Source organism: Merops nubicus, unplaced genomic scaffold (genome assembly GCF_000691845.1).
Source record: "Merops nubicus isolate BGI_N331 unplaced genomic scaffold, ASM69184v1 scaffold41888, whole genome shotgun sequence".
NCBI classification, from domain to species: domain Eukaryota; kingdom Metazoa; phylum Chordata; class Aves; order Coraciiformes; family Meropidae; genus Merops; species Merops nubicus.
The window spans coordinates 3342-12882 of record NW_008627129.1 but is presented as its reverse complement, the minus strand read 5'-3'; the positions used below and the strand labels follow the sequence as shown (position 1 = coordinate 12882).

Sequence of the window (9541 nt, the reverse complement as noted above, 5' to 3'; positions counted from 1 at the left end):
TCTGGCTCCGGCCCGGCCATGTGCACGTGCAGCAATGGCATCGTGGACTGTCGGGGCAAGGGGCTGACAGCCATCCCTGCCAACCTGCCTGAGACCATGACGGAGATGTGAGTATGGCCCCACACCATCACTGCCAGCCTCCGGGTGGCTCGAGGCAGTGGGGACACAGAAGAAAGCCCTGTGGCTCAGCTGCTCCATGGGGCAGCAGGCCTTCCTCGCCCTTCTCCCATGCTGCCCAGATTTAGCCCTGGATTTAGCTGCATTAAAAATGTAAATAGATAAATAATCTCCTTAGGGGAATCCAATTATGGTGCAAAGCCCCCGCTGCAACAGCACGCAAAGCACATGGGAGGCAGCAGGCACCCCCAGACCCATGGTGCTGGAGGGGAGGAGGTGTTCCCCCCAACCCAGCCAGCACAGTCTCCACACCCATGGCACCCCTCCCTGGTGGAGAAGGCCCCAATCACAGGCTGGGGTGAAAGTTGCTGCTCCGAGAGGGTAGCTTATTGCAAGCTTGGGGGTCTTGCAGCCCCTCAGCCCTGTCTGTGGGGTGCTGGGGGTCAGCCAGCCCTACAGCCCTTATCTCTCCCCCTTTTCTCTTTGTAGACGCCTGGAGCTCAATGGCATCAAGTCTATCCCCCCAGGTGCCTTCTCCCCCTATAAGAAGCTGAGGAGGATGTAAGTGTGCAGCCCCCACCAGCTCACCCTGAACCCCAGCACTGTTCACCCTGCTAGCCACTGCCGTGAGCCCACAGCCCCGCACTCCGATGGGCACAGGGCATTGGCCGTGACACAGGCGCCCCACATGGCAGCACTGGGATAGGGTCTTGGATACCCCCAGCTCTGCTGTTGGGTGCTGGAGGTGGTCCCCTGGACCCAGTGAGAGAATGGGGGCATGCGGTGAGAGAAGAGGGGACCAGGTCACCTTCTCCCTTTCGTTTTCAGAGACCTGAGCAACAACCAGATCTCAGAGATCGCTCCTGATGCCTTCCAGGGGCTGCGCTCGCTGAACTCCCTGTAAGTGTGCACATGGGGAGGTGTGGGGCAGATGCTGTGTCCCCTGAACCGTACCCCATACCGCTCCCCCATCCCTCTCACACCAGCCTTTCTCCCCCAGGGTGCTGTATGGCAATAAGATTACGGATCTCCCCAAGGGTGTCTTCGGGGGACTTTTCGCCCTGCAGCTGTTGTAAGGCACCAGTGACTGGATGGGATGCTCCATGGGGACATAGGGAATCAGGGCTGAGGTCCCCAGTGCCCATGGTGCAGTGAAGGGGATTCCCATCCTCACCTCCCTCCCTCTCTCCCAGGCTCCTCAATGCCAACAAGATCAACTGTGTGAGGGCAGATGCCTTCCAGGACCTGCAGAACCTCTCGCTGCTCTCACTCTATGACAACAAGATTCAGAGCCTGGCCAAGGGCACCTTCACCTCCCTGCGGGCCATCCAGACTCTGTGAGTGCCTGCACCAGCTCCAATGCCCGGGTGTATTGGGTGCCTGGGGGGAAGCACCTCCGTGGGTAGCAGGGGCCAGAGTTGACAGTGACCCACCATCCCCGGTTGTGTCTCACCCACTGTCCCTGGTGCAGGCACCTGGCGCAGAACCCCTTTGTCTGTGACTGCAACCTGAAGTGGCTGGCAGACTTCCTCCGTGCCAACCCCATCGAGACCAGCGGTGCCCGCTGTGCCAGCCCCCGGCGCCTGGCCAACAAGCGCATCGGCCAGATAAAGAGCAAGAAGTTTCGCTGCTCGGGTGAGAGCCATCCCCGTCATGGGCACCCTGCCCTCAGCCCTGCCCCAGCCTGGCGTCTGCGTGCTCAGGGTGCTGATGTGCTTTTTCTTCCCCGCAGCCAAAGAGCAGTATTTCATCCCAGGTGAGAGGAGGAGCCACACGTGTGCGTGGGTGTGTGCGTGGCGTCCTCTCGACCAGGTCCCAGCAGGACCATGGAGCATTTCCCATTGTTTCTGGTTGCTGAGTTCTCGGGTGCTGCAGCAATAGAAGTGCTGGGTACCAGGACAGATGGGCACAGAGGTGTCCCTGGGCTCTGGCTGCAGGAGGGAAGAGGGTGGTGGGACAGTGCAGCACCCCATGTACCCAGGACAAATGGCCCTGCAGATAAACCACTTTGGGCACCAAAAGGAGTAATACATGGACAGTGTCTGGGAAGAGGGGAGCTGGGGAATGGATGGAGCCCAGCTAGGGGTGTGGGAGGGTCACAGAGGGGAGGGCAGGGCAGCCCCCTTGTCCCTGCCCATGAGAGCCCATGCTGCTCTTGCTGGCACACAGGGACGGAGGATTACCAGCTGAACAGTGAGTGCAACAGTGACGTGATCTGCCCCCCAAAGTGCCGCTGCGAATCCAATGTGGTTGAATGCTCCAACCTGAAGCTCACCAAGATCCCAGAGCGCATCCCACAGTCCACAGCTGAGCTGTAAGAGCCTCCTCCATCCCACCCCACTTTCCCTCCTGCAGCTGGAGCAGTGTGGGTGCTGTGGTTTGGCTCAGGGTTTGGTCTGTGCCAGGCCCTTCACAGCCATTTCCTGAGATCATTTCCATGCTACCCTCCTCAGGCGCCTGAACAACAATGAAATCTCCATCCTGGAGGCCACTGGCATCTTCAAGAAACTCCCACATCTGAAGAAAATGTGAGTACTAGGCAGGCACAGCCTTGCTGGAAGGACCTCAAGGCTGGAAAGCACATGGGTGTCGTGGACAGCCTGGGTCATGAAATGGTGAGCCCAAAGGTCCCCAGAGAAACTGGGCATTACAGGGTGCTCAGTGGGACCTGGGGAAGCCAGGGTTCAGGGTGAGGTCATGCAGAGCCCTCCATCCCTGCTTTCCCCTCTCTGCAGCAACCTCAGCAACAACAAGGTGTCAGAGATCGAGGACGGGGCATTTGAGGGGGCATCCTCCGTCAGTGAGCTGCACCTCACTGTCAACCAGCTGGAGTCTGTGCGGAGCGGCATGTTCAGGGGCCTGGACGGCCTGAGGACGCTGTGAGTTCACGCTCTGCTGTGGGCACAAGGACAAGGACATCCCTGCTCCTCGCTCTCCTGCCCTGCCTGCAGTCCTGTGCTGGTGCTGCCAGTGTCACTGCAGGGCCAGTTGAGGGTCACCTCACCCATCCACTGGCCATATCCAGAGCTGGGGGGGACAGGTTTTTGCTTCTCAGGGACTGGCTAAAGCTCATCTCGCTGCCTGGCAGCGAGGTGGGCACGGCCCTGGACACTGCTGAGGTGAGTTTCCCCCATGGTACCCACCCAGGTCACTGGGTGCCGTCGTCACCTTCCCTCTGCAGGATGCTGAGGAACAACCGCATCAGCTGCATCCACAACGACAGCTTCACGGGGCTGCGCAACGTCCGCCTGCTCTCCCTGTACGACAACCAGATCAGCACCATCGCACCGGGCGCCTTCGACACGTTGCAGTCCCTCTCCACGCTGTACGTCGCTGGCACCGGAGGGGATGCTGCCAGGCTGTCCCCGTGGTGTTGAGGGGCTGCAGGGGGGGCCTTTGCCCGGTGGCTGCTCAGGTGATGCGCTCGTGCTCCCTCCCGTGTGCAGGAACCTCCTTGCCAACCCGTTCAACTGCAACTGCCAGCTGGCCTGGCTGGGGGACTGGCTGCGCAAGAGGAAGATTGTGACGGGGAACCCGCGGTGCCAAAACCCCGACTTCCTCCGGCAGATCCCGCTCCAGGACGTGGCCTTCCCCGACTTCAGGTGTGAGGAAGGTAACTCACGGGCTCCGCGGTGCCGGAGGCGAGGGGGGACCAGGCTGCTCCTCTGGGGCTGAATCCTCACTCCCTGTCCCACCACCATCCCTACTCCCAGGTTGTTTGGCAGTGCCCTGTGGCAAGCTACCCTGTGGCTTAGGAGCTCCCTCAGCCTATTAACGCTCTTTCCTAATGATGCATGAATTTTCCCCTACTGGTGCCCAGCTCTTAGGTCTGCACTCAAATACCCACAAGCTGCTCTGAAGTCAGGAGAAGAGTTTGCACCCACTGCACCACATGGCCCTTGTACATAGGCAGGTCTGGGCTGGCAAACACTGTGTCCTAGGTCCTGGCAGGAGCAGAAGTGCAAGCAAAGCCCACCAGGATTCATCGTGCTCCTTCCCTCCTTCCCTTCCCAGCCACACATGTGCTGGAACTGGGCAGATGGAGCAGGCAAATAGCGTGTTGAGAGAAAAGCCTTTTTTAATTCTTTTTTTTTTTTTTAAATTTAGCACAGCTTTTGAGCCCTCTGGAAAATATTTACAAAACAAATCATCCTTTCTTCTGCTTTCCCTCCTCCACCACGTCAAAGGCTGACGGGTTGCATCCTGCGCCTTCCCTAGCGGTGCGCGATAACGTACGGTTGTCCCAGGGACGCCCCTGCGGCAGGAGCCCAGCGCCGCGGTGGGGAGGCGGGAGCAACGCCGGCTCCTCCGGCTGCCCAGCGCAGGCTCCACTCCCTCTAGCCTCTGCCTAGGAGATGGGTGAAGGAGGTTGTTTCAGGAGGATTTGCAGAGCCGAGCCTCTTCTTCCACACCCTCCCCTCTGCCATCCCCGGGACTGCGTTTTTCCTGGAAGATAGTGAGAATCAGAGTGGCCTTGAGCTGGCTGGTTGCATCCATCCTGGTGGGGCAAGGAGTTCCTGGGCGTGGGGGCGATTCCTGCACTGCTGACTTTCAGCCAGGATGAGGCCATTGCCCACAAACAGGCTGCCCGCAGGACCCCACCTCAGGACCCGCAGAGATGATGTTTTAGGCCGTTGCCCACAAACAGGCTGCCCGCAGGACCCCACCTCAGGACCAGCAGAGATGATGGGCATGGGAGGGGAGCAGTCCTGGGTGGACACAAGGCATCAAGTCCAACCTCAAGGCTGGCTCTAGGCCACGGTGACTTTGTGGCTCTCTGTGTCTGGTGCAGGTCAGGAGGAGACCAGCTGCATCCCCAGGCCGCAGTGCCCACAGGAGTGCACCTGCCTTGACACCGTTGTCCGCTGCAGCAACAAGCATCTCAAGGCCTTGCCCAAGGGGATCCCCAAGAACGTCACAGAGCTGTGAGTGTGGGCAAGTGCCCAGGCTCTCCCCTGAACACCAGCAACTTTGTAGCGCTGGATAGGGGGGGGTCTCTGCTGCAGGGTTGTGGGTGCCAGCACAGAGATGCTCCTTCCTACACCCCAATTCCAGTCTGGTGTGGAAGCAGGAACCCCACTCAGCCAAGGGACTCTGTCCAGCCCCAACACCAGCAAAGAGCTCAGCAAGAGCCTCTCTGCCAGCTCGGGGCTACCAAGGGTGATGTGCAAGGGGTGTTGTCACAGCAGCCGGGTCCTCGCTCTTTGGCCCTTATGAGGGGGCAGCGCTGGGCAGTCAGCCCCTGCTGTTAAGGTCCCCATGCAGCCATGCAGCCCAGGGCTCTGCAGTCCCCAGCAGCCTGCCATCAGCAACAGGGACAGGGCCACCCTGCTTCTGCCAGTTCCCCAGCTCCTCTTTGCTGTTGCCCTTCACCATGGCTGTAGTGGAGTGTTCTTGGCAACCCCAGCACTGAGCACACAGGCAATGGGATGTGTCTTGCCTGGGGTCAGCCACCCACCACCATGGGTGTCAGGGAGATATGTGCTGGGTCTGGATGCGTGAGCACCACGATGCCCATTGCTGAAAAAGGGGCTCTGCACTTGTCTGGAATGGGGGACAGCAGCAGTCCCTGTGTGCAGGGGATGTAGAGCTGGTTGTGCACATCCATACGTATGCCACCCCCTCATGCTCCCGTGCAGTCTCGCACCCCCCTCTCTGCACCCTGCGCTCTCCCACGTGCCTTGGGAAGGGTCAGAGCCGCCTCCGCTCACAGCCGGTGTGTGAACGCGGTGCACGGCTGGCTGCCCACGCACACGCAGCCTGCTGGGACACTGGCCCTGGGGACCGGCACGCAGAGACCCTGCCTGTGCCAATGCACTTGCACACCAGCTCCCCTGCCAGCCCAGGGGTCCCCTGAGAGTCCCCTAGGCCCTGGATGCTGGGCAGGGGGTGATGCTGGAGATGACCCTCGCAGCTTGAAGTCCATAGGGATGTTTGTGCAGGAGAAATGGGAGGGCAGAGGGAGGGATGTCCTGCTTCTTCACTCCAAGGTGCTTTTGTTCTCCCTTACAGCTACCTAGATGGAAACCAGTTCACTCAGGTCCCAGGGCAGCTCTCCACCTTCAAGTACCTGCAGCTTGTGTAAGTAGCTGGGAGCAGGAACCTGGGCTGCCAGTCCCATTGACCTGTGGGTGAGGGCAGGGGCTATCCCCATGATGCGTGATCCTGAAGAGGGTCCTGGTGGTGTGCAGGGATCCCCTGATGCCCCTCTGTGTCCCCTCTCTGCACCAGGACACAGCTGGCTGGCAGCAATGCTCAGCCCCAGGATGCTCACAGCCTCTGCTGGGGCTGGGCATGGGCAGAGGGGGGACAGTGGCATTGCTGCCATCACCCTGTGTGACAGCTCTGCTGCTCCCTTGGAGGCTGTGCCATGTTGCTTTTCGCACCCCACTGCAGCTGAGCAGCTGGGGGAGCAGTGAGGGCCCAGCTGGCTCCAAGCTCGGGGGTTTCTGTTTTCCAGTGACTTGAGCAACAACAAGATCAGCTCCCTGAGCAACTCTTCCTTCACCAACATGAGCCAGCTCACCACTCTGTAAGTGCTGTCCCTGTGACATGCCATGCTGGGCTGCAGCCCAGCCGAGCTGCAGGGGGCTATTCCCGGGGGGGCCCCAAAGACTGGAGGTTACTGGGGAGACACCAGAGTCTCCCTGCTCCACCTGGGTGAAGCTGTGGTTCGAGCTGGAGATGACACGTGGGGTGGCTGGGGGAACATGCAGTGATGCCCATGGCAGTGCCCCCAGTGCTGTTACCTCCTCCTTCCCTTCCACAGGATCCTCAGCTACAACTCCCTGCAGTGCATCCCTCCGCTGGCCTTCGAGGGCCTCCGCTCCCTCCGGCTGCTGTAAGTGCTTGACCCTAGCCCTGCTCACAGCCCTGCTCAGCCCGTTCTCTGCTGCTGACAGTGCCCCCATGTCCCCCGTACCTGCTTGGAGCTGGGTGTACGCGGGCAGGGTACAGGCTGCAGGAGGAGCAAGGGGAGATGCATCAGCCTCTTGGAGCAGATGGTGCATTTGCAGCAGTGACAGCATGGTGGGGTTCAGCTCTGCCACCCACAACTGGACCCATGGGGTGGGGGAAGCCCAGCTGGTCACAGTCCTTGCTGCCCACCCTGGAGCTGTGGGCATTGCAAGACCCTCTGTCCTCTTCAGGTCTCTCCATGGCAATGACATCTCCAGTCTTCCCGAGGGCATCTTCGCAGATGTCACCTCGCTGTCCCACCTGTGAGTATCCCTCGCTCCTCAGAGCACGGGGCTGAGTGTAGGCTTGGGAGACCTTTAAAATCCCTGGGGCTCAGCCCAGCTTCTTGAGGGCCTGAGCTGCCTCCTCTCCTTATCTCTGGGCTGGTACTTGGGGCAGTGTTTGTGGAGCAGAGCCGTACATGACCTCTCCTTGTCCAGGCATGCAGCTGAGCCTCCCAGTGCTGCTGTGATGGCCCTGTGGTCCTAGATGGAGGTGATGTGAGGTTCTTTCTCACCCCACGCAGCCCCCAGGGTCCCCTAACATGCAGGTCAAGCCATGAAGGTGCTGGCCCGGCTGTGGATCAGCAGAGCCTGCTCTGGCACTTTGTTGCAACAGCCCCCCAAAATCTGTCATCAAGCATCCTGCTGGTGCCAAGTGTTTCAGCCCGCTCTTACAGGGACCCTGTACCCCAGAAGCACAGCCCCATACCCACCACCCAGGGCAGGGGTTCAGCTTTGCTCACGATGACTTTTTTGTCCTTTCCCTGTCCCTGCTAACCCCATTCCTACCAGTTTGCCTGTGACTGGTCCTGCTCCTGGCATCACAGGGTTCTCGGGCTGTTCCTACAGCCTGCAGAGAGAATCTTGATTTCCAGTCCTGGCTTCCCTGTGTTTTTTGGGAGCATTACTGCTCAGTCTAGGCTTCCTGGCTCTTCTCTGATTTCCCTTGCCAACGTGGTGCTGCCGGTCCCCGCAGGGCTGAGCTGTGTCACCAGCCGGCGCTGTTGGTGCTGTAGGACCAGTTGTGTCAGCCCCGGCCCATCTGCTGTCCCTGGCAGCTGCCTTCTGGGCCGCCATCTCCTTCCTTCATCAGAGGTGTGGGTCACACCGGCCCTCCATCACCACTGCCCTTTGCAGGGAGGGAGGATGCAAAGGGGAACCCAGCCCTTCATCTCCATCCTGCTCTGCTGCAGGGCAGAGCAACCCGCCCTCCTCCTCCTTCTCTTGGAGTAATTCTTTGCTCCCCTGCAGGCTTGTGTGGCAGAGCCCAAGCTGGCCCTGCAGCTCCTGTGCCACAGTCCTGCTGTTTCTGCGCAGCTTCAAGGGTGCTTGGCCCGATTTGAGCTGGGCCCAGGCAGCTTTGCCCCAGTGCTGGAGAGGGACTCCCGAGGCTTTCTGTGTGGGCAGAAGAGGAGAGCCCCAGCATGTAGCCACAGGGCACTGCATGGGCTGTGGGGCCGAGCAGGGTGGTCTAACTGGGTGGCAGGTTGGGGCTAAGTGCCGTGGTCCTCTCATCATGGGCAGCACCTCTGGTGGGTCCAGAAATGGGGCACTGGGTCCCCCATCATGTGGCAGCCCAGCCAAGGGCTGGCGGCGTGTCCAGTCCCGAGATCTCTGAGCCCGGTTCCCCCGCGGGGCAGTGGGTGCAGTTCTGCCTTTCCTCCTGCTGCAGAGCCATCGGGGCCAACCCCCTCTACTGCAGCTGCAACCTGCGCTGGCTCTCCAGCTGGGTCAAGACAGGGTACAAGGAGCCAGGCATCGCCCGCTGCGCTGGGCCCCCTGACATGGAAGGCAAGCTGCTGCTCACCACCCCTGCCAAGAAGTTCGAGTGCCAAGGTGAGAGGTGCCTGCACTGTGCATCTGTCCATCCCTGCACTGTGCATTTGTCCATCCCTGCCCTGCACATGGCAGAGCAATGCTCTGTGAGTCTGGGAGATGCCAACATTTCATCTGTTGAGCTGCCTTGAGGAGAAGGGGCACCAAGATGCTTCTGTCCTCTTACTTGGCTTGTGGCATGTCCCTGGTGACCAAGCAAGCAAGCATGTGGTTGGCCATTGCCGGGTGCACAGCCCCTTGACGGGGGTTCTGTCCCCATGCTGGTGCTCACTCAGCCCGACCTCCAAATCACTTGCCAAATCACTTGCCATGTTGATGGTCTTCTCTGCACCTCTCATCCTGCAGGCCCACCTGCCCTGAGTGTCCAGGCCAAGTGCAACCCCTGTCTCTCCAGCCCCTGCCAAAACCAGGGCACCTGCCACAATGACCCCCTTGGCTCCTACCGCTGTGCCTGCCCCAGTGGCTACAAGGTATCCTGGTCCCAGGGTTCCCAACACGAGGGGACCCATCCCTGAAGAGGGGAAGGGGATGTCATGGGGGGTCTGCTGTGCCCCTGGGGCTCAGTGCCCGTGGGACAATCCCCCCTTCCTGCACACGGCAGTGCCCTGCAGAGTGGGACAGGGGAGGGG

General features: G+C 60.4%; 1 protein-coding gene across 1 annotated transcript in view; it reads left to right on the top strand.

Moving 5' to 3' along the window:
• The window catches only part of SLIT1 (slit homolog 1 (Drosophila)), a gene marked incomplete at both ends in the record, with an annotated part of 14542 nt that overhangs the window by 1667 nt on the left and 3334 nt on the right, over window positions 1-9541 (top strand). Inside the window, 19 exons of the mRNA XM_008946219.1 lie at window positions 1-107; window positions 607-678; window positions 946-1017; window positions 1118-1189; window positions 1311-1454; window positions 1589-1752; window positions 1850-1873; window positions 2287-2431; window positions 2571-2645; window positions 2853-2996; window positions 3299-3442; window positions 3564-3730; window positions 4910-5042; window positions 6130-6198; window positions 6578-6649; window positions 6887-6958; window positions 7266-7337; window positions 8749-8912; window positions 9258-9382. The exon at window positions 1-107 is cut by the window's left edge and continues 24 nt beyond it. Coding sequence (XP_008944467.1) covers window positions 1-107; window positions 607-678; window positions 946-1017; window positions 1118-1189; window positions 1311-1454; window positions 1589-1752; window positions 1850-1873; window positions 2287-2431; window positions 2571-2645; window positions 2853-2996; window positions 3299-3442; window positions 3564-3730; window positions 4910-5042; window positions 6130-6198; window positions 6578-6649; window positions 6887-6958; window positions 7266-7337; window positions 8749-8912; window positions 9258-9382 — 2037 coding nt within the window. The remainder of the gene's footprint in view (window positions 108-606; window positions 679-945; window positions 1018-1117; window positions 1190-1310; window positions 1455-1588; window positions 1753-1849; window positions 1874-2286; window positions 2432-2570; window positions 2646-2852; window positions 2997-3298; window positions 3443-3563; window positions 3731-4909; window positions 5043-6129; window positions 6199-6577; window positions 6650-6886; window positions 6959-7265; window positions 7338-8748; window positions 8913-9257; window positions 9383-9541) is intronic.